The sequence below is a fragment of the Myodes glareolus genome, chromosome 6 (genome assembly GCF_982192425.1).
Source record: "Myodes glareolus chromosome 6, mMyoGla1.1, whole genome shotgun sequence".
NCBI classification, from domain to species: domain Eukaryota; kingdom Metazoa; phylum Chordata; class Mammalia; order Rodentia; family Cricetidae; genus Myodes; species Myodes glareolus.
In genome coordinates, this window is record NC_142031.1 from 95714551 (window position 1) to 95739484 (window position 24934).

The window sequence follows — 24934 nt, forward strand, 5'->3', positions numbered from 1 at the left end:
GGGAAGGGAAGGGAAGGGAAGGGAAGGGAAGGGAAGGGAAGGGAAGGGAAGGGAAGGGAAGGGAAGGGAAGGGAAGGGAAGGGAAGGGAAGGGAAGGGAAGGGAAGGGAAGGGAAGGGAAGGGAAGGGAAGGGAAGGGAAGGGAAGGGAAGGGAAGGGAAGGGAAGGGAAGGGAAGGGAAGGGAAGGGAAGGGAAGGGAAGGGAAGGGAAGGGAAGGGAAGGGAAGGGAAGGGAAGGGAAGGGAAGGGAAGGGAAGGGAAGGGAAGGAAGGGAAGGGAAGGGAAGGGAAGGGAAGGGAAGGGGGAAGGGGGAAAAAGGGGGAAAAAGGGGGAAAAAGGGGGAAAAAGGGGGAAAAAGGGGGAAAAAGGGGGAAAAAGGGGGAAAAAGGGGGAAAAGGGGGGAAAAGGGGGGAAAAGGGGGGAAAAGGGGGGAAAGGGGGGAAAAGGGGGAAAAAGGAGGGGAAAGGGGGGGAAAGGGGGGAAAAGGGGGGAAAGGGGGGAAAGGGGGGAAAGGGGAAAAAGAGGAAAGAGGAAAGAGGAAAAAGAGGAAAGAGGAAAGAGGAAAGAGGAAAGAGGAAAGAGGAAAAAGGAAAAAGAAGCCTGATGTGTTTGTTATTTTAAACATTTGGCTTCCAAAGGTAGAATTTATTTAAAAATATAAGAATTTGTATAAGCTAACATCTATTTGAAACATCATTTACCATTCTAGACTTGTTGGAATTTTTGTTATGTGCAGCAAGATTCACTGCTGGAGGATCAATGACTGAGCCTGGAAATAGCTGTGCAAGTTCAGCATTAATCACAACAGAAACTGCTTCATTGGGCGGAGTCAGTGGTGGAGTCATGAAAAGTGGTGTTGTTTTTGGAGTAGGTGGAATAACATCAGATGGATGGATGAAAAATCCAGGGGCAGCGACAGGGTTGGAAGGCACAGAGTTGTGAACAGGGCCTGCTGCTGATGCTGCTGATGCTGCTGCAGCTGCTGCAGCTGTTGTCTGATGCAACTTGGCTTCCAGCTTTGCTTTCTGTAAAAGAAACAAAAGCAACACCTATAGAAGAATCCTGACTACCTAAGTTGTGAAGAACACTCTATAGTTATATAAAAAAGTTAGACAAGATAACTAAATTCTAGTTTCATGAAGACAAAACTGGACTCAACAACATATGAAGTACAGCCTCACTAGGATACTTCTTAAAATACTGTCTTATTAGGGAACCACAATTTGATCAAAAGATGAAAAGCAAGCAGAACACTTAAATGTAAAGAAAAAAACCAAGTTATGCTATAAATGAACCAAAAGTCGATTCAATGATAATTGATCTATCTTCTCATGAGGAATTTGTACAGGTTGCACTTAGTCAGGAGTTAAATCTATAAATCATGTTATTACTGTTATACTTAGAATCAAATTAATGTAATTGGTCTTTATAATGTCCCACATTCACTATTTCATGAAAACAGTAACTGTTAACTTTACAGTTACTCCAGGAGTGTTTAAACACAAAATAAACTTTAAGACTGAACAAAAAGTATCATTTTCTCTTAACCATGTACTTAATAAAATGCATTCATGTAATTTTAATACATTTAAATGTATCACAAAGACTTTACCTCAATTTTTTGTTGAAAACGATTAACTCAGATTGGACAATCTACTTCCTTTATGAAAATAATGGTCATTTTTACAGTACTTTTCAGCTTTTGAAGTTTAGAGACAGCATGAACAAAGAGTCAAATAGTCTCCAACCTGTTGCTGAAGCTTCAAAAGCTGCTGCTGTTTCTCTTGCAGCACCTGTAGCTGTTGCTCGGCTGAAGCCATTGCATGAGAGAGAGACTGCAAAGCTACCTGGGCTGCTGAACTCAGGGCTGTCGAGGCTTCCCCAACTGTCCCAGATGATAGTCCACCTACTGCAGGAGTAACCCCGAAGGAACTCACTGGCATAAGACAAGGGAAAAACAAACAAAGACACCAGGATGAAGAAAAGGCTCACAGAGGTACATGGTCAAAGTACATAATTTGACATTAAAGCTATATTAAACTGAATTAAAACTATATTTAAACTTTAAAAATAAAAAAGGCTTGGATTTTATTCAGTATCAGGACACTTGCCTAAAAGGCGCAGAGAACTGAGTACAATCACCACTATCACCATATACATATGAACACTGCAATGTGGTGTTACTAATACTGATACTCAAGTTCTAAGAGGGTCCTGGAACAAATCCCAAAACAAACTTTTGAGTCACTTATTTTTCACAAGTATTTCTGGAATAGAAGAAATCTGCACATGATCAAAAAACCCAAATAATCTTATATAATATGAACATAAAATTTAACAGTGTCATTAGTTTTCTTATACACTGAAAACCCTCTCTTGGTCTTCAAAAAAGCACCCTACTTAGTGGGGTGTGATACACACGCCTACAATCCGATTCAAACTGAGCAGGGCAACATAGTGAGATGCTGTCTCAAAAAAATAGAAGTGAAAAAGTTCCCCGCTAGAATCATGTCAAATTTTGGCAGGCGGTGGTGACACATGCCCTTAATCCCAGGATTCTGGAGGCAGAGGCAGGAGGAGCTCCAAGAGTTCAAGGTAGCCTGAGTGAGTGCCAGGAAAGGGGAAAAAAAGATGACATTAAAAATTGAAATTTAAGGATATTAATTAAAAAGAAGAAAGATGCTAAATTCCTCTTTTAAACAAAAATATTTCTTGTCTTTTAACTGTAAATAAGTCTTTGGTCTGCATGTATGTCTGTGCACAGGTGTGTGTCTGGTGTTACAGAGGTCAGTAGCGTCTACAGAAGCGGATTTAAAGACAATTTGTGTGTATACTAGACTGAATCTTGAATCTTCACAGAAGCAACAACTGCTCTCAAATGCTGTGCCATCTCTCAACCTTCATCTCCATATTTTAATCTGTAGACTAGACAAGGGATAAAAAGACTGAAGGGGATGTTTTAAGTCCTGGCTTTATTAATTTTGCTACAAGAGAATATATATAAATCTTATTTTCTATTTCCAGCTCACTGGAACTTCAAATGGAGAAATATACATTTTACACACAGTCAAATCAAGCCCAAATTACTTACTTATAAACATTCTCATCAGTAAAATACAAATTTGACTTTTTCAATGTAGCTCAGCAATATAGTATAAATGAACACTTTTTTCATTCAATACTTATAATTATTGAAAATCTGATGTAAAAGCTTAATTTCGTAACTCATTCTAGCACATTATCATAATATAAAAGGTCAGTCTAATACAGTACTACCATTTTAATATTTGCATTATTACAGGCCTTTACTAAAAAGATCCACAGGAAAAGAGTAACTATTATAATGACAGTATACTTTGTATACCTCACTAAATGATGTTCTTTTTTAATTCTTTGGTTTTTTTCAAAACAAGAGTATTTCTATGTAGTTGAGAAGTTCTGAGACTGACTGCTCTGTAGATCACAGTAGCCTCCATCTCAGAGATCCACCTGTCTCTGCCACCTGAGTGATGGGATTAAAGCGTGCCATGCCCTGTTCTTAACTAAAACCCTTAATAAATTACCACACTTAACAGATTATTAGGTACATGAGGTAAATGTCATGACTCCAATCCTCTGATGATTAAACAATGACACAGTAGCTAAGCTCACAGTGAAAGAACTCGGTATGGAACCCGAGCCAAGATAAACATGCATCTTATCTAAATTTATCAAATCAATAAAACAGTAGAGTTAATTAAGCAGAATACTACTGTATTATTATGTGTATGAGATACTGTTATAATCTCATTTATAGATAAGGAATCTAAAGTGAGGAAGTAGTACTCATTCATCAATTTCTAAAAGTGGGGAAGCATAACAAAAGGTCTGTATGACAAAAAATAAACATTGCACATGTAGGCACTACCTATTATGGGGGGGGGGAGATGATTCCATTGCTTGCTTTGCAAGAGGGGATAAACCAAAGATACAAAGAATAATTTTTCAGACCTAATATTTTATCATTAAATTTTTTTGAAGCTTGATTTGTATATGTGTGAGTAGTACCATGAGTGTTCCTAGTACCAATGAAAGCTAAAGGGATGTCAGATACCCCAGAACTAAAGTTACAGGTGGCAGTGAACCATCCTGAAGGTGCTGGAAACCAAACATGGGTACTCCTTTGCAGGAGCAGCCAGTGCTCTTTACCCTCTGAGCTATTGCAATTACCCCAATACTTTTACATTTTTAATGTCTTCAAAACACTAATGATTCAAACACAATTTTTTTTTAAAGCTAAAAGTATTGGTTCCTAATCTTATGACTGGTTCCAGGGAAAGATCACGGTTTCCAAGTTAAAAGTTTCCTGTAAGCTTTATAAAGAGACTACAGTGTAAGAAAACAAAGCAATCTTGATGTTACCAAAACTTTCATGTATATGTATTTTAAATCTGAAGTGTCATCTTCATACTACATAAACTAAACTTTATTTCCACAATAAAAATGTACAAAGCAAAATTTGAAGGAAAACACACTTAAAATTAACTGATAAATTCTTTTAAAACTCTCCTTTCCATAATCAAATCCAGGATTATAAACTGAATTCTCCTGTTGTTGGTAGTTTAATATTATTGGTGTTTTTTTAATCTGCTTCTTTGACAGGACTAGGAACTTAATCCAGATTTTTTGTTTTGGTTTGTTTGTTTTTTGAGGCAAGGTTTCTCTGTGTCACTTTGGTGCCTTTTCTGAAACTAGCTATTGTAGACCAAGCTGGCTGCAAATTCAGAGATCCACCTGCCTCTGCCTCCTGAGTGCTGAAATTAAAGGCGTGCACCACCACCGCCCAGCTTTAATCCAGATTCTTACCACCACCGCCCAGCTTTAATCCAGATTAAATTTAAATCCAGATTCTTAAACACACTTGGCAAGTGCTCTACCACTGAGCTACACTAGGCCTGTAAGATTAATGAAGAGGTTGAAGTGGCAATGGTTTAAATAAGGTTCCTAGTAAAGTCAGTTCAAGAAAGATACTATTCAAATCCTTCTGCAAAGGAAATACAGACTTAGGTCAAAATACAAATATTCTTTATTTGCTATTTTTATTTTTGAAGACAGGACTTCTCTGTGTAGCCCTGGCTGTACTGGAACTCACTCTGTAGAACATGCTGGCTTCAAACTCATAAAGGTCCACCTGCCTCTGCCTACAGGTGCTAAGATTAAATGCGTGTACCACTACCACCAGATTAAAATACAAATATTCTTTATTATAAAATTTTTAATTCTTTTTGCCAAAATAAACATTCATTAATACTAAAACATTTGGGGTGGCTCACAGAAAAAATTTAAATAGCAAGCATCTGCATGACTTACAGACATAATTGTTACGTGTGAAAGTTGCTTATCTAATCAATACCAGCACATACTTACCACAATCATACAGTGTTCGTCACTGCAACACTTCCAAGACCTCACTAAGATAAGCTCTTGTTATAAAGCACAGGCTGGATTCAGTATTCCAGTGATTATAGGCAGGTAAAACACAACTGAAACTACTGTTAATTTAAGTATAACAAGAAACATCAGGATATCAAAATTATAAACAAAACTAGCTATCATCTGATTGCTGAAGATGGATTTATGGAAATATTTATCTACCTTACTCTTCTGATTTCATTCTGATTGATATTTCCCATAATAAAAAGTTCCTAGAAATGTAGGCACGTATAAAAATAAAAAGGATTTAAGGAAGTACATCACTAGGTAACAAGGGAAAAATCATGTACTGACCTTGAATGCAAAACTATTCATAGTATTCCCTCCAAACATCTCTCTCTCTCATATTGCTTCTACTTACCATGCAGAAGATCTAAAATTTACATATATAAGTTTGGATTTAAATAGCTTCATATCATTCTTGTACATTACTACACAAAGAATGTAATAAAAGAAGGTATATACCAGTAAACGTACTTGCATCATCCCTTTCTATTCTGGTTCCATCACTAGTTGACACGCAAGTAAAGTGCAGGGGTTCAACCTCTAAAAGTCCAGTGAGAGATGTGAAACTTCCCTCAGCAGCTGTGCAACTACTGACTTTTCCATTTCCTAGTGCAGAAAGAAAAACCTCATAATGCAAGAAGATAATCTATAAAAGGCATGAAGTAACAATAACCATGACTACTAAACCAACTTTAATTAGTATAAAATGAACAAACCTCACACACTATTTTAACAAAAGGCACAATAAGAAAAATCTATAAACAAAAATACTAGCTTCCTTCATATAAAAGCAGGGCTGAATAAAAGTTGGTAGGAATTCACAGTAAAAAAAACTTACAGCATGTATCAAACTGAATCTCTTAAGCAGTAAAATTCCAGTGAAATAATTGCAACAACAACAAAAAAACAATTAAACTGAACCATGAGTTGTTTTAAATTTTGAAAACAACTTTTTTTGTTTCACTATACTACTTCACTATGAAGTATCTTTAGTATGCACTTCTGAAATACTCAAAATTCTGAAACTTTTGATCACTAACGTGATGGACAAAAGTTTCAGTTTTGGATTTTCAAATTACATATATTCAAAGTTGTTTTTGTTTTTTTGAGAAGAGGGACAAAGAAATTAATATATTACATCAAATGGTTTTAATAGTTCTTAGACATTATGGCTAACCTCTTTTTAAAAAACTTTAGTGATCTACAAAAGAGAGTAGCTACAATAAAGAGATGGTAAGTTAAACTCAGTATCTAACATTAAGACATACGAATAAAATACAGAACTATTTGTGTTTTATTCACTTAATAAAAGAGGTCGGTACCTGAAAGAACATCTGATAAATCAATTTCATCTGACTGGACACCAATGCTGCTATTGTATACATTTTTACAAGAAGAGCCACTCATCTCCAAGTCAAAAAGGACTGGATCAAATGGGGAGCTGTATAATCCATATCTGATAAATGAAATAATGCAATAAATAATTTACTTCTCAGCCATTTAGTTAACAAATTACCTGTTTTGTTTCTAAAGCAGTTTGACTAAAAGGAGCAACAAATTCACTCAACACCAGAGAAAACTACATTCTAAAAACACTGTCCAGAAGCTAATAAATAAGATTGAAAGAAACTGGTGCCAAGGCAACAAGACTGCTGTCTATGCCTGAGGTAAGGGAGAAAACAAAAAAGAAACCACTCCTTTCTCCCATTCCCTCACTACAATGACAAGAGATAATAAAAACTTTAAGAAAAATTTCATCAAAATCAGGATTTATAGCTAAACATACTAAAAAAAAAAGTGGTCTAAATAAAATGCCCAACTTTAAAAGCTGAAAACCATGGGCTAGAAAAATGGCTTAGTGGTTGAGAGCACTTGTGGCTATTACAGAAGACCAAGGTTTGACTCCTAGCACCCATATGGTGGTTCATACAAACATTCATAACTCCAGGTCCAGGTTATGTGCCACCCTCTTCTGACAACCACAGGAACCAGTTATGCTCACAGTGAACATATGTACATGCAGGCAAAACACTCAAACACATAAAGTAAAATCTAAAATTTTTCTTTAAAAGCTGAAGACCACGAAAAATTGTAAATCCAAACTTTAAGTTATTTCACTACATAAAGATTTAAAGAATTTCAGGTAAAAGTAACAAGTGATTTACATAATTATACCTATAAAGTTGTACCATTAATAAATTATATTACACGCCTCTTGCATTAGCTAAGCAAAGCATCTTTGTTAAATATAGTGCTGAAAGATAGCTTAACAGTTAAGCACACTGGCTATCCTTCCAGAGAACATGGTATTGATGACCAGCACACAAATGGCAGCTCACAACCATCTGTAACTCCAGTTTCAGGGGATCCAACACACTTTTCTAGCCTCCATAACACTGCATGCATGTGGTACACAGATAAAACATGCAGGCAAAAGAAAACAAAACCAAAAACAAAAACGAACAAGAAAATATATCTCTTTAAAAATATATAATTAGCCCTCTGAATAACACCATGAAATGTTACTAATGGCTGAAGGGAATAGTGGTAGAGAAAACATAAGAGTTGCATTTAGAAGAATATTCTGCACAACATGAATAAACTTTTTAAGGTAAAACACTGTTTCAAGTGTACCTAGCATGATGCTTTGAAAGAAAATGATCCCCAAAGAGAGCAGCACTATTAGGAGGTGTGGCCTTGCTAGAGGGTGAGCTTTGAGATTTTCTACGCTCAAGCTATGCCCAGTTTCAAAGTTCAATTCCTGTTGCTTGTGGGTCAAGATGTAAAACTCTCAGCTCCTTCTCTAGCACCATGTCTGCCTGCACAATGCTATGCTTCCCACCATCATGATAGTGGACCAAACTTCTGAACTGTAAATCAATCCCATTAAATATTTTCCTTTATAAGAGTTGCTGCAGTCATGGTGTCTCTTCACAGAAATCAGAACTCCAACTAAGACATCTAGCAATTAGCAGTTCTGTGTGCACTATTCACAATTTAAGATGTTAAAACTAACCTTGTTTGAAGTAGAGCCTCCAGTGGTGTCAGCCTGTCCTGCAACTGTCTGGACACGGCAGTGAGTAAAGCTGCACAAGCCGTACTGCACCCAGCCAAGTCTTCATCCTTAACGTAATTTAGCAATACAAAATACCAATAGACAGAACCTAGAAACAACAACAGAATAAAGCCTTTTGCACCTTCTCCATGATATAGAACTTCAGTTTACATGTTTATAAATACAGCTACCTATATTAGAAAGATACCTTCTTGTTTTGGAAAGATAATCCTTAACAATTTAGGAAGAAAAAAAATTCTAGAATAATATAAACAGCATCCTGAGGAAAAGCCTTAGGTTAAGAATTTCAGGACTGGTAAAATGATTCAGCAGGTATGGGCACTTGTCCCCCAAGCCTGATAAAGTTAGCCTAATACCCAAAATCAATACCGTAAGACTGCCCTTTGGCCTCCACGTATGCAGTGTGGCATTCACGCCATCCCATCCACAAATACAGAAATATTTTCCTAAGAAATCTAAAACATTTTTCAGAAGGTATATTAAATCAAACTTTTGATAAGAATACATTAATGTGCCAGGCATGGTGGAATATTCCTTTAATCCCAGCATTTGGGAGACAAAGACAGGAAGATCTCAGGGCTAGCCTGATCTACATAGCAAGTTCCAGAATAGCCATGGACACACAGAGACACCAACTCCAAAAACCAAACCAAACCAAACAAACCAACAAAAAAAAACAAACAACAACAACAACAACAAACAAGTAAATTAATGTGAGAAAGAGCCACAAAAGCAGAGACTGGAAGAGCCAAATTAACCTGAAATACAGCTTCTCTATACACTTGAGTGTACAGAGTGAGCTTAACGCAGTACACTTCAACAAACGAATGGAGTAGCACTCTAAACATTATGTCAGATATAACCAATGCAGCATGAATAAGAGAACCATGGCACATAAGATACTTTAATAAAGAAATCTTAGTACTAACTACATGCCAAAATTTTAGCAACCAACTATAAAAAAAAATTGTAAGAATCTGTGAAAGATCAGAGGTTATTACAGTGAGCAAAAGAATGTAAAATGCCAAGCTCTATAGAGACCATCTCAAAATTAGATAGGTAAAAAAATGAATAAATAAACAAGGACACTACAGAACAACTGTGAGAAACACCTATAAAAATATCAGGCTGCAGAGATGGTTCAGCAGATAAGAGCACTTGGTTCTCTTGCATAAAACTAGGTTTGGTTCCCAGTATCTTCATAGTAGTTCACAATCCCATGACTCTAGCTCTAGAGGATCTGCAGCCCCTTCTAGGTCTCCTAGGGCACTGCAAACACACGACATTCTTAATATGAAAGCAAAAGCTCACCTAAAATAAAATAAAAACAGATGCACCTACACTCTCATTCTCATTCTCTCTCTCTCTCTCTCTCTCTCTCTCTCTCTCTCTCTCTCTCACACACACACACACACACACACACACACACACACACGGATTAAAAGGCTAAACAGGCATTCTTTCACAGTAACAGCAAAAGAACACATACAAAAGTCTCTTACTTTTTTTTACCTTATGCATGTATTATTGGAGTGACAACTTTGCAAATCCCTTTTTGATAACTACATTTATTCTTAGAAAGTATTTCTATAGAATCCTCACTGGGCCCTTTAGGGGAACTCAGTTTGCCACAGTCACTTGCAATAATATAATAGATACGCACATGCAATGGCAGCTCAACTATTTTATTTATCTATGACATCTCCATAGCACTTTTTGGCATTGCAGTTGTGACACATGATCTACAGTCAGTAAACAACTAAACAATTCAATAATTTTAATGTCAAAGAAAAAACTGTCAAGATGACTTGAAACTACCTGTGCCTCTTATCTACTGATGGAAATTATATAAATGTATGTGATTGTAGATACAAAAGCCACAGCACATGTTTAGAGGTCCGAATATGTGTGCAAGGGGTTAGTCCCCCCCATCCCAAGGTGGGTTTCAGGGACAGAACTCAACATATCAGGCACAGCAGCCAAGTGTCCTGAATTACAAACTCAACTCACCTGTCCTTCCTACTATTAAACAGAAAGTATATGCAAAAAGAACCACAATTACTAACCCGTCAAGAAATACATACAGGGCTGGTAAATGGGTTTAGTTAGTATGGGCCTAATACACATGATAGGAGATCTAAATCCAAACTCTAAGAATACATCTTTAAAAATGGGCATGATGGCATGCTGGGGAGATGCAGAGAGGAGGGTCATTGAAACCCACAGGACACCCAGCTTAGTCTAATAGTAAGGCTGGAGGCCAATGAGGGACCTTGATTCTAAAGGAAGATAGACAACATTTAAGAGAAATTATACCTGAGAATCTGATGCCCCCAAATGCACCTATACTCATAAGTGCACCTATACACAAACACAAGCACATCCAATACCAAAGTATGTACTAATTACATTATTCAGTATAACTATTTGTTATTAAAGTAAGTTTACATACCACCAGTTGCTGCTGCTGGCAAAAAGCACATATTATCAAGTAAAGCCTTCAACAGAACAGATCCAAATCCAGGCTGACAGGGGTCACATTTGCCATTACTGGAAAATTGTTTATTAAAAAAGAAAGAATTTAAAGACTTTTTTATGACTTAAATTCAACCGTAAACTTGGCAAAATACTTGAAAATTAAAAAAAACAGTCAAGTCACCAAGAGTTTTTCCCCCCAAGTTAGACGACTACAGTTACTAAAAGAAGGGCTAATTACGAAGTATTTAAGAATTCCTCTTAAATACTTCCAAGACAGTTAGGTGATGTTAGAGGACTTAGATTTAGCAAGACAAGGAATAAAAGGTGGTGAACAATCAAGCAGTAAGAGTCGGGGAAGGCACCACTCGAATTCTCACAATTACAGGAATTAAACTCAGCAAATTTACTTAACTTTGCATTTTACACTAAAGACCCCAAATTCTTCTTTAGCAACTGTTCAAAACTTACTCATGGATTAGATGAGAATTAAATCACATCATAGACAATATATCAACACCAAACCATAGATACAATTAAAAGTATGCTTTGAAATAAAAACATACCAACCTAATGCACAAGGCTAGAAATCGGGCACATTTATGGGCTATACTTCGTCCTGCCTCGAAGAAGCAAACACGTACAATGTCTGAAAGACATTTTCGTGTTTTTGAAAGTAGGCACTCATTTCCTTCCTTTGAGCTGCAAAATAAGAGCAAACAGACAGACTTATTTGGTCTCTGAATCTTAGCAGTCAAGGGACAGGCATTAAGGTAAACAAAATCCTAATTATTAACCTGCCAGGTCCATTTGAATGAACTCCAGCTAACCAGCAGAGAGCATCCAAAACAAGACTCTGAGCGTGTTCTGTGACTTGCCCGTCATCTGATCTTCTACAAAGAGTATTAAGAAGTTTCTCATGGAATTCTGAAAACTGTAACATGGCACAACGCTGAACCCTAAAAAGAGATATACAGTGTATTTATACCAGTGAAAACAATCAGACTACTGCTATACAACATAAAGGGTTATACAGTGTTTTATTTAATAAATATCAGCTGGGTGGTGGTGATGCATGCCTTTCATTAACCCTAAAACTCGGGGAGGCAGAGGCTGGCGAATCTCTGTGGCCAGTCTGGTCTACAGAGTGAGTTCCATGACAGCCAGAGATACACACACACAAAAAAACAACAACAATAATAATAATAAAAAAATTAAATTTTCAGGATTGGGTAGTTCAGTAGCAGAGGACTTGCCAGTATTATTTAGGACCTAGGTTCAAAGCAAAAGAGGAGAATAATTAAAAAAAAAAAAAAAGAAAAAAGAAAAAGAAAAAGGATAAAAAGGCTTCTAAACCAGTCTTATGTGAAATACAGAATTCATAGGATGTTTTAAAGAAAAACAAGCTTACAATGTGATCTAATAGAGTGTAGCTGAGGCCTCAAATCATGCTTCTTACATTTCTTACCTATTCCTCATACACAATAAGTAATACAATGACCAGAAATAAATTACTGAGCACAATTAAAAATATCCTCAGAGACCGTAATTTATTTAGAGAATGGGAAAGCAAGCAAATACTTCTAGGTGAAAGATTAAATCATGTGTTTATTTGCATTTTATTGTTATAATAAAAGAATCTCCACATGTGGTGAGGCATACCTTAAATCCAACGAGGTAGGAGTTGGAGGCAGGAGAATCAGTTCGATGTCATCCAGGAAGTACCTGAGACTTGTAACAACAAACAGGAAAAAAAAAAAAAAAGCTAATGAAATGTGATTACCTTTCCTTAGAAATTGAAGTTTTCTTAAATCTCCGAATGGTGACAGAGACTTCTTGAAGTAAGTCACAGCCCCGGAGATTTTCAGACTTACGAGTGCTTCCTGCATTTTCATTTTTAACATTAGATGATTTTTCCTAAACATACAAAATCAAATAATTTAAGATAAACAAATGAAACTAAAAATATAAAATAAAAACAGATTCCAAATAGCAAAAATGTGTTCTAGATTAAACTGGTAAATGCCTATTTTTCCACAATTTTAACAGAAAAAATATAGTCAAGATTTTAAAAGCCCAACAAGTAAAAATTATACAACCAAAACTTTGAGTCTAGTCCCCAGCTACAGAAACACAGAAATATTTAGACTACCTCAGAGTTACTCTGAGGATTAACTCTGGTAAAGTCCTTGAAAAACTAAAAGGCCTATGCAAATCCAAAGTGATGAGGGTGTTACTAATAATATTGCTAATGTTTCTAAACAATAATAATAGTAAAAAAATGTTGGTAATATTACTTTAAAGTGTGTTACTTTTGTTTAAGTTGCATTTGTTTAACTCTGTGAAGCAGTGATAATTTGCCCGTCTTGAACACCTGAAGGTCTAATAAATATCTGAATGCCAATAGTGAGGCAGGAGGAAGGATAATCGGGACTGGTGGGCAGAGAGAATATATAGGAGAGAACTGGGAGATGGGGTTCAGAGCAGTATCTCAAGAAGAAACAGGACATCAGGGCCCCGCCACCCAGCTACACAGCAATCCATGGAGTAAGAGGAAGAGTTAAAGAAGTAAAAGAACAGGAAAAACACAAAGGCCAAAGGGTAGACGGGATAATGTAAGTTAAGAAAAGCAGGCACAAAATATGTCAAGCTAAAGCCAGACATTTATAAATTAGAATAAGACTCTGTGGGTGATTTATTTGGGAGTCAGATGGTGGGACCCCCAAAAGAGTCCAGAAAGCATAACATCATATTACTACAAAAAAATAAATCCCAAGTATAGGAAAATCTACACTCAAGACAAGTATGAAGAAAATTAGCCATGAAAATCAAGGCGGTCTCTAAAATTATTTAGCAGCAGCCTTCTCAAAAGATCATATAAACAATAAAGCCCTGAGTTTAGAGGGAATACTTCTAAAAATACTTCCTATTGAATGAGCACAGTTTATAAAAGCTGAATTATTAACTGGGTGGTGGTGGCATGTGCCATTAATCCCAGTACTCAGGAGGCAGAGGCAGGCCTGGTCTACAGAGCTAGTTCCAGGTCAGTCAAAGCTATGCAAAAAAGAAAAACCCTCTCTGGAAAAATAAAAACAAGCAAACAAACAAAAAAAAAAAAGGAAAGGAAAGAAAGAATAGTTAAATTATTTATCCAAAGTTAATTCAAAACATCTTCTTGATTATAATTATACATTTTTTGATTTCATGGCAGAGAAAAATTATCAAAAGACCAAGCAGCAAATGAACTATCAAACAAGATAAGCAGGCCTTCCAACAAATCTCAACCATAACATTGTCCTGTTCAAATATAGAATCCATACCTTGCCTGCTGCAACCTTTGCCAAGAGAGAAGCAAGTGAGTAGCCCTTGTGACCCTGGTGTTTCAGAGATGGAAGTCTCACAACAGGACGCATGCCACCGCTACACATCTCATCTGCTCCTCTTTCATTAACTGCTTTGACATGGATTAAAAACGAGCGATATTTCCCTCCTGCCATACCTGGAGGCGTGGAAAGATAAAAAATTTACTGCCAAAAAAGTAAGTTTTTTCATCATTATAGAGCAAGGTAAATACTAACTCTATGAAAAGAAAAATATACAAAGCCAGAAATTCCAATTTATACTTTCTGATTACATAATGGAACAATTTCAACACGGTAGCAAAGTAAATAAAGCTTTATTAAGAGTCTAAGAGAGAAAACTGTGCCAGATACTGGCAGTACACAACTTAAATCACAGCGCTCGGAAGACAGATCTCTGTGAATTCAAGGACAGCCAGAGCAGTTACACATAGAAACCCTGCCTTCAAAAATAGAAAACAAGAAAAAAAAAGTTGACTATAAGTATCATTGACACTATCTATTCCAATGAGAAAATTTTTGATTATAGAAATCATTTAGCATATGTGGTTCTAATGACATTACTTATTTTAATGGTAGAATTTTGTAAAGTATAGAAAAAAACAAAGATAAACTGTTCATAGGGGAGGGGACTACTGTCAACAAATGACTACGGTAGAATGTGGTCTAAGATCTATCTAGCCATCTTCTTTAATTCATTTTTTATGTGCACTACTGTTTCGCATGCGTGTACGTCTATGCGCAGGTACTACATTTCCTGGAACTGGAATTACAGAAAGTTGTGACTTGCCAAGTGGGTGCCGGGAATTGTAACTCAGTCTTCTAGAAGAACAACCAGTGCTCTTAACCGGTAAGCCATCTCTCCAGCCCTAGTCTTTATAAAACTATTTTTATCTTTTAATTATGTGTAAGAGTATGTCTGAGTTATGTCCTTATGCATGTGTGTTCAGTGCCTTTGGAAGACAGGTGTTTAAAGTCCTGTAAAGGGAACTGTATTGAACTCAGATCTCTTAACCACTGAGCCACCTCTTGAACCCTTATCTAAACTTCATATGTCCATACATATATGTGTGTAAAAATATACACAAAGCATTTTAATCGTAATAGATAAAAATCAATGACATACTTTAGCTCTGAGCAGTAGTGGTGTATGCCTTTGATCCCAGCACTTGGGAGACAGAGACAAGCAGATTTCTGTGAGTTCAAGGCTAGCAAGTCCCAAGACCAGAGCTACAGAGAGAAACCCTGTCTTAATAAACAAACAAGCAAACAAAAAACACACAGAGAAAGAGAGGGAGAGAGAGAGGGAGAAAAGTAGGTAGCTTGGTTTCCTGAAAGAAAAGAAACAGTTTTGCTTTAACTACCAGGTTTTGAGTAGTAACTGCCATTTCAAGGTATGTGATAAATACCTTCTTGTGGTTCAGTTTTTTCTCATATACAACAGTACCTACACCTTGAAGTTAACACTCTTGTAAGAAAGCAAGAATTCAACAGTTACTAACCTTATAATGCAGTCTCATAGATCCCATCTATAATGTAAAATATCCTCAAATAAATACACCTAACAAACCATCAAACTGATGCTATAGTACGTACTAAATCTTTTAATAGCATCAATAACTACCACTACTTTCCACATTTCTGCGTGCTTCTAAGTGCTGGACTATACTGAACATGTTTCTCTCTGACCCAAGTAGCTCTGGTACTGCTACACTCTACTGTATTAGTCTACTGGGATCTGACAGGACTCTCCACCTCAATCTTCCTTCTTCAAGCTTTCCTTTGATACAACTCATACTTTTACTCGCCTGTTAAAATTTTACAATCACACTTGTATAATTTTAAAGATCATGAGGGCCAGGTATGGTGGTGCAGACCTTTAATTCTAGCACACTGGAGGCAAATGGAGCTCTGATTTCCAGGCCAGCCTGATTTACATAATGAGTATCAGGATATGATGTAGGTGGGCTTTCGATCTATGTGTTATTTTCATTGGTTAATAAAGAGACTGCCTTGGCCCTTTGATAGGACAGAAAATTAGGTAGGCGGAGTAAACAGAACAGAATTCTGGGAAGAGGGCAATGAGGCAGAAGCCATGGAGCCAGTCACCAGGTCAGACATGCTGAATCTTTTCTGGTAAGCCACCACCTCGTGGTGCTACACAGATTATTAGAAATGGGTTAATCAAGATGTGAGAGTTAGCTAGTAACTAACTCTCTAGAGATAATGAGTCAGGCAGTGTTTAAATGAATACAATTTGTGTGTTGTTATTGCCAGGGCTAAGCTAACCATGCGGGAGCCGGGTGGGACGAAAAGCAGGCCTGCCTGCAGCTCCTCACTATAAGAATAGTCAGGGCTACATAGAGATCCTGCCTCAAAAAAAGAAAAGAAGAGAAAAGGAAGGAAGGAAGGAAGGAAGGAAGGAAGGAAGGAAGGAAGGAAGGAAGGAAGGAAGGAAGGAAGGAAGATTGTGAGATCATAGGGGAGATTAGAGAAGAAAAAAAAATACCACAAAACACTTAAGTCTTTGCTGAGACATAAAATGTAACGTGTCCCTATTTAGTCTAACCACTTTTTCTTTACAACGCTCATTTATACTCTAAATAATACAGCAGATTTGATTTTTTTGTACAACTACCTTCCAGAATGAACCCAAACACATCATAGGATCTCACATCTTTTATGAACAAATCACATATAGTCATGAAGTACAATGAAACTTGTATATACAGAACTTACCTTTATCTGGGGGTGTATGTTTCAAAACCACCCACTAGGTGATGCTGAACCCTATAAACACCACGTACCTTCCTAAAACACAAAACTGCAAAGAAGCTACATAACCCTATCTCACAGACACATCAAAACCCCCAAAACCTAGAATCAAGTTTCACATAAATAGGTACTTATGACAGCTGCTATCCTCACACATAGGAGGCTAGAAGTTTAATGGGGCTTATTTATTTATTTATCTATCTATCTATCTATCTATCTATTTATTTATTTATTATATATACAATATTCTGCCTGCATGTATCCCTGTGGCCAGAAGAGGGCACCAGATCTCATTATAAATGGTTATGAGCCACCATGTGGTTGCTGGGAATTGAACTCTGGAAGAGCAGCCAGTGCTTTTACCCTTTGAGCCATCTCTCCAGCCTCGAAATTAGAAGTTTTAATCAAAGTTATGAACAAAACGGAATTTTTGTGATTTTCAAAGCATCTTTTTATCATGCTGGTATTATTCTGCTTTTACAAAATATGTTACTTTACCTTTAACAAGTTTGGGGCTTGTCAATGTCAACATCCCAGCATGACCTGATAGATCAAGACCACTAGCAAGCCATACTGGGCCACACAGAATGTCTTCTTTATGATCCTCTAAAAACGGACATAACCGAAGACCTAAAAAGAAAAATACAAAAGTTTTCTTTCAGTGTATTATTGGAAATCCAATAAAGATATACACATCCCATTTACATGATACCACCACACAAAATACAATACATAAAACGTGTTCAAACAAAATCATCATCATGCTAAGGAAGTATAATCAATCATCTATGTTATGTGTTGTTTACCACTCTCATTTTATATTTCACCCTGATTTTCAAGAAAGGATCTATAGAATCATGACTTGATTCAAATCACAAGTTATTAAGTAGAACACAAGTATTAGTGCAGCTATATTTCAAAGATGAACTGAAAGTTACAGCACATTGCCAAAGCAGAATTATGTGTTACTTTTTAATCATATTCTTAAAACCAAGCTCTTGCAAGCCACAAGGAAGTCTTTCCCAAGAGAATGCAATGCATTAAGACCACTACTCCTTTACTGCCAGGGACAACAGCTCTGTGGTTGAACTCACACTGTGACTCCTCTACATCCATGTGCTGCATTTCTTCATTCATATCAACCAGAGACGGGTTCCCATTTTGTTCCACTTCAATGTTAAGAGCTGGAGACAAAGGAAAGGTGATCTGCCTATCTACTGCTGTTTCTAGAGGATAAAAATATTAGTAAACTTAATTTTGCTTAGTATCAATAATTTTGTGTCTAAAAATCTAAAACCTTCTGCTAAACAGGGAACTATGATTTTCACCACAGTTAATATAAAATGGTTGGTGTCAAGAGGAGAAAATTAAATTCAATGATTTTATACTTTCTCCTCTACAAATGATAATAAAATATTTGCCTAAAGATATAATTTGTTGGCAATTAAATTAAAAGTTCTTCCCTAAGCTGCACAGTACAAATACCCACAAAGCTTTTAAAATACCAATTGCCTAAGTCTTAGATTCATTACATGAAAACGTCATGAGAATACATAGACAGACAGACAGACAGAAAGACAGACACACTCACCCCTCAATTAAGTATGCAAACACGCAAGAAATTTCTGGCAAAGGAAAATTTTCAGATTTGAATATTTGTACTCATTGCTGGGGTGCCATTTTACACTCAATTTATTCTCAAGTTTTTAAATCATTTTTAAAGAAAAAAGGTAGGGGCAAAAAAAGAAAACACTGAGAAGAAGTCACATCTAGTTCCTATCATAGTAAATCCACACCAAAAAAAAAAAAATGGTATTATTTCTGGCATTACATGAAAGGCTAGCTTGACTGATTACTTTTAAATAGTAATTTCCAAAACTGTTTTTCTTGCCACCAAGTCTTCCTTTAAAAAGACAAAGCTTAAAGCTAGCAGTCACAGAAGAGGAACTAAAGTCACTTCACAAAGACTTGATTAAACTAATCACTATCATAAATTGTGCAAATTGCAGAGTTACTGGAAAATCTGAAAAGTCCTTTCAATGACTCTGACCCTAAGTAGGTCAACAACTATCAGGAGCAGGAAGAGCCACCAAAACCACCAGTCAAGCTTCTGTAGTGACACCAACCACAAAACAAGGACTTCAACATTAATTCTGACCCCTCTTACCATTGGCTTTCCCTAGGCCCGGAGCCTTGTTCTTCAGCAGTGTCACTTGTATCTGGGGGACACTGGTGATGTTCGAGTTCAGAACAAATTTGAAGTCTACATGTCCAACCATACAGGCTTTAGGAAGAACCAATTCAAATACATGTTCATCCCAGCTGTTGCTGTCACAAAAGGTGAAAAATGTTAAGGAAAGCAAAAATCTTCCTCTTACATAATAATATCATCAACATCACACCACCTTTCCTATTCCTTGTTGTTTACATTCCAACAAATCCTGAGATACAGAGAGCTCTAGACAAAACTGAGGTACAAAGACATAGCCTCAAAAAGAAAGGGAAGACAGAGGCTAAAGAGATGGCCCAGTAGTTAAAAGAACACTTTACCAGAAGACCCAAATTCATCTGCAAGCACTCATACTGGGCAGCTCATAACGACCACTAACTTCAGTAGAAAGACATCTGATAGCCTTTTTGGCATCCATGGTCATTCAAACACATATGGTATACACAAACAAATATGTGCATAGGAATAAAAATAAAAATAAGCTCATGTTTTATTTTTTTAAATATTTAATTTTTTATTATGCATACAATATTCTGTCTGTGTGTGTGCCTGCAGACCAGAAGAGGGCACCAGACCCCATTACAGATAGTTGTGAGCTACTATGTGGTTGCTTGGAATTGAACTCAGGACCTTTGGAAGAGTAGGCAATGCTCTTAACCTCTGAGCCATCTCTCCAGCCCCTCATGTTTTATTTTTAAAAGAAATTACTGTCCAACAAGTGTGGTGATGTACATCTTTAATCCCAGCACTCGAGAGGCAGAGACAGGTGAATTTGAGGCCAGTTAAGTATACAGAGTGAACTCCTGGACTGCCAAGGCTACCCAGAGAAACCCTGACTCCAAAAAGAGAGAGAGAGAGAGAGAGAGAGAGAGAGAGAGAGAGAGAGAGAGAGAGAGAGAAAGAAACTATTTTCCATGAACTATAAAGAGAAGATAACTGTCTGACAAAAGAGAGGTGCAACTGAAACTTATGGCAATGATTTTTACCTTAGCAATCTGTATCTGCCTTGAGATTTGTTCATAACAACAAAGCCCATGACAATCAATATGGGATTCTATATCAATTACCTGAACATTACTGGACACCAGTTTAGATCTATAAATAGGATCCTAGAAACTTCATTGAGAATCAAGAACTTCTTACTTCTTATATTGTACTGCTACCAATTCTCCTCTCTCACAGCAAAGGTAAATAGATAAGAAAATTCTATCCCTTCTACCTTTAAAGTATATCGAGACTCCAACTACTCTCTTCACTACTTCCATCATTTTCATTATCTTCTAAGGTAACATTTGCAGTTAAGCAACCAAACTAAAATCTTTGCTTCCACAACAATCCTACCTTCACCACAATCCACAACAATAACTACCTGCTATTAATTCCCAACATAAAACTCAAAGAAATCCTTAAGTATGAATTGCTACCAAAGCCGTCCTGTGCCTCTAACACCCTCACCTCCTACAATTCAAAGCGGGACCTTACTTTCTACCACTCTACTATATTCTCCACCCTCCAACAACAATGGTTTTCTTACTCTAAAAGTCACAACATACACTATGTCAGGGCTTTAAACTTGCACTGCCCCGAATCAGTATCTCTATACAGGGCTTTCTAAGGATGATCCCTCTTGCCCATGTGTTTGATGTGCATTCATGTGTCTTCTCCCCGCTCCACCCCACGGCTAGTCTAATCACAAACATCTCTGAACTACAACTACAGCATAGGATATATCTGCTCACTGTCTGATGCCCACTAAAATGTGACTTTTACAAGAATCCTAGTACTAGTGTCCACGACAGTGCCTGTTTCTGCATACAAGTATTTAAAGATTTGCTAAAGAAATCTGTGGACTGGGGGCTGGAGAAATGGCTCAGCGGTTAAGAGCACTGACTGCTCTTCCAGAGGACCTGGGTTCAATTCCCAGCACCCACACGGCAGCTCACAACTGTCTGAAAATCCGGTTCCAGGGGATCTGACACCTTCACACCAATGCACATAAAAGATAAATAAATCATAAAAATTAATAAAAAAATTTAAAAAAAAAGAAATCTGTGGACTAAGTAATCAAATAATAGCAGATTCTCTCATTATATTATCCTACAACATGAAACAGTTTAGAAATATCCAAAATCAAATAACAAACATAAGGGAGAAAAGTTATTAATACTAAAATACTAAGAGAAATATTAACATAGCTGGGAATTACATGCTACATCTAAAAAAAAATCTCTAAGCTGAAGCTCCTTGGAGGAGCCCAGTACCTGTCGGTCTGTAATTTCCAAGTGCGGGTGTGCTGAGCAGCATCTCCATGGTGCTGCTGATGCAGGTGCTGAGGGTGCCGTCTTTGCTGCTGTTCTTGCTGAACTTCTACCCAACATGGAGGAACAGTAGCTGAAAATCGTGGAGTCAGTGTCTCAAATCGAGTTAGCTCTACTAGAGACGTCAAGATTTCAAGTGTGAAAGGCTGGTCCACCAATAAATCAACTCCTTAACAGCAGTGAATGTAGTATTTGAAACAGATTTAAAAAGAAAAGATGTTATTTTAATTCATGCTTTTTGTCTATTCAAAATACGATATGTCAAATGTATAAAGCAGGCTAAGGAATCTCTACTCCACACTAATTAGCACTGGCCATGGTACAGCTCAGTCAGCACACCCAAACACAGTCTGCTAGAAATGGGCAAATATGACATTAAAATGCAACCCACCTTACTTAGATCGGTGATTAATTTTTATAACATGTTATTTACAAAGCAAATACAAGGTGCCAGCAATTTCATAAGAAATGCCCTTTTATAATCAATTACATTTAAAACAACAGTCAAAGGCTAGTCTGACAGCAATAAACATTTACAAACATAAAGATTAAACTAGCCCTTCTCTTCTGTGACAACTTCTAGAAATGCCAATATTAAATAAATTAAGTGAAAATGACCACATTCTATGCTACTAGTTCCTAAAGTTAACAAAATTAACTAGTGCTCATCAAGAATGTACTTTATATATAAGACAGAAACATCAAAATGTAAAACTGTAGAGAACTATAAAGAACATATACCAACTTCAGATATTACTCCTATTTGGAATGTGTGCAACATCTTCTATGAGGAGGGGTAATGGGGAGGAACTGAATTGCAGGTAGACAAAAATCAGCCTCCACATCACAGTACTCTAGACTCAGACTCCCAAGGTGTTAAAGCTGTATACTACTACATCTAACTGTTAAAAGACATTTTTCATTGAAAAAGTCTTAAGCTTCCCCAGGCACCAGACAGGTTTCTCTGTGTAACCCCTGGAACTCGCTCTATAGAGCAGGTTAGCCTTGAACTTAGTGACCTGTTTGCCCCTGCCTCCAGAGTGCTGGGATTAAAGATGTGTGTCACCACCACTGCCTGGCCTTAAGCTTCTTTTATTTACTGCTTTTTAAAGTATTTTTTTTATCAAATGCTTTTGCTAAAATTTTATTTTCTCAAATATTTATGTGTATGAATGTTTGCCTGCATGTATGTATGCATACCACTTATGTGCCTGGTACCCGTGGAGGTTAAATATTAGGGTAGGAAGATAAACTGTGGTGTATGTTAAGAAGCACATACACATACATGTGTGTGTTATAGAAGCACAGAAGGATTAACTGCATATGTAGACGGAGCAGTAGAAGGCTTAGTACAAGGAAAGGAACACAGTTCAGTGAGAGAGAACTTCTTTGCCATATATAAAGCACGGGCTTTGATCCACAGCAGAGGGGAATAGGAGGAAAAACCATGGACTGGACAAAAGTGTGACCGAAAAAGGGAAAGGGAACCAAATGCAACATGTCAAGACCATGAAACAATTATATACTTAACACATTACTAAGTGGGGCTGGAGAGATAGTTAAGAGCACTGATGATCTTCTCAAACAGACCATCCATATGGGAGCGACAACTGTCTACAACTCCAGTGGTATGGGATGTAATGACCTCTTCTGGATCCCACAGCACCATGGATACATGTGGTGCTGGCGCACAAACATATATGCAGGTAATATACACATAAAGTAATTTTTTAAAAAATATTTTTAAAAGAAATCATGAAGTTTACCTGGGAATGGTGGCGTACACCTGTTATTCCAGTACTAAAGGGAAGGTCAGGTGAATATCTGGGTTGGAGGCCAGCCTGGTCTACACAGTAAGTTCCATGCTAGCCAGGGCTACATAGTAAAACTTCTTTTAAGGAAACAAAACAAAAAAAAAAAACTTTAAAAAAAATCAATTCATTGTATCTAGAGAAACAGCCTAGTTATTTCATAGGTGTCAACAAAGTCAAGAAGAGATTTTAAGCTTGGATTAATACACTATTGCTACTTCTTTTGTAAAATTAACTCTAAAAACAGTACAGAGTGTGGATGAGAACAAAGGCAAGAGTAACAAGCTGGAAACTAAACAGTATCCACTAGCCCTTTGTCAGGAGACTCAGGTGAAGTATGAATTCAGCCTAGCTAATACTGACAGACCTAGAATTGGGGTGGGCATGGACAATGAGAACAGCATAAACAACAAACACACAAAATGCTATCCAAGGATTCTATGGGGAAACAACAATGTTAATATACATCTTCGGTAAGACTGTCTTGTAGCTATTCAATTACATATAATATTAAGACTATTACCCACTCCATTGATTCTACACTTATTTAATGTTCCTCCTTATTTGAATTTTGATATCTTATTAAATTATCTGTATGTCTTTATGAGAGTAGGGACATGTGAGTACAGGTGCCCCTGGAGACTAAAGGCATCAGAGTTACTGGAGATGCAATTATAGACTATTGTGAACTGTTGACATTGGTGCTGGCAACTGAACTCCAGTCCTCTGGAAGAACACAAAGTGCTCTTTACTGTTGAGCCTTCTCTCTAGCCCCAATGTCTCTCTTTTTCTCATCGTACTCTTTAATTAAGCTAAAAGCTATATATTGAAGAAAAATGGCTCAGTGAGTAAAAGTGCCTACTGTCAAACCTAACAACCTGCGCTCAGATTCGGGGACTCATGTGGTAGAGAGAACCCACTCCAAGTGGTCCTCTGATTTCCACACAAGTGTTATGGTACGTGCACACTCATACACAAAATAAATGAACAATTAAATAAAATGTGATTTTTAAAAACTTAAGAGAATGTTTTTACTCCTTAAGCAGACCTCACTGATGAACCTATGAAGATCATTTCTTTCTTTAATAAGTTTGAACATTTTTCAACTACCAAAAGGTAATAATAAATAATGTATAACAATAAGTATGGTCAAAGACTGTCTTTCTAAACAGGGCAACCAAGACTTCATTGTTAAAAATAAATAAATAAATAAATACTATTATAAGGTATGCTCAATTATTTAAAAATGTAGTGTCTTACCTGAAATACCAGGACTTGAAGGATTTGATAAAGGTCTAGAACCTTCTAAAGATGGTTCTATTCCTTTAGAAAGGGATCCATCTACCAGAATATCAGCTTCATCAATATCATCACAGGTTCCTCCAATTTGGAGAAAATGAAGCTCACCACCTA

The 24934-nt window shown here is 36.9% G+C and overlaps 1 protein-coding gene across 1 annotated transcript in view; it reads right to left on the reverse strand.

Moving 5' to 3' along the window:
• Window positions 1–24934, reverse strand: part of Birc6 (baculoviral IAP repeat containing 6) — a 165825-nt gene that overhangs the window by 83853 nt on the left and 57038 nt on the right. Inside the window, exons 10-24 of the mRNA XM_087907561.1 lie at window positions 24782–24931; window positions 21654–21879; window positions 19330–19490; window positions 18257–18388; window positions 17661–17792; window positions 14349–14527; window positions 12812–12945; window positions 11826–11987; window positions 11599–11730; window positions 11006–11103; window positions 8494–8641; window positions 6800–6933; window positions 5937–6083; window positions 1748–1935; window positions 701–1024 (exon numbers count right to left, since the gene is read on the reverse strand). Of these exons, the coding sequence (XP_087763687.1) occupies window positions 701–1024; window positions 1748–1935; window positions 5937–6083; window positions 6800–6933; window positions 8494–8641; window positions 11006–11103; window positions 11599–11730; window positions 11826–11987; window positions 12812–12945; window positions 14349–14527; window positions 17661–17792; window positions 18257–18388; window positions 19330–19490; window positions 21654–21879; window positions 24782–24931 (2447 nt within the window). The remainder of the gene's footprint in view (window positions 1–700; window positions 1025–1747; window positions 1936–5936; window positions 6084–6799; window positions 6934–8493; window positions 8642–11005; window positions 11104–11598; window positions 11731–11825; window positions 11988–12811; window positions 12946–14348; window positions 14528–17660; window positions 17793–18256; window positions 18389–19329; window positions 19491–21653; window positions 21880–24781; window positions 24932–24934) is intronic.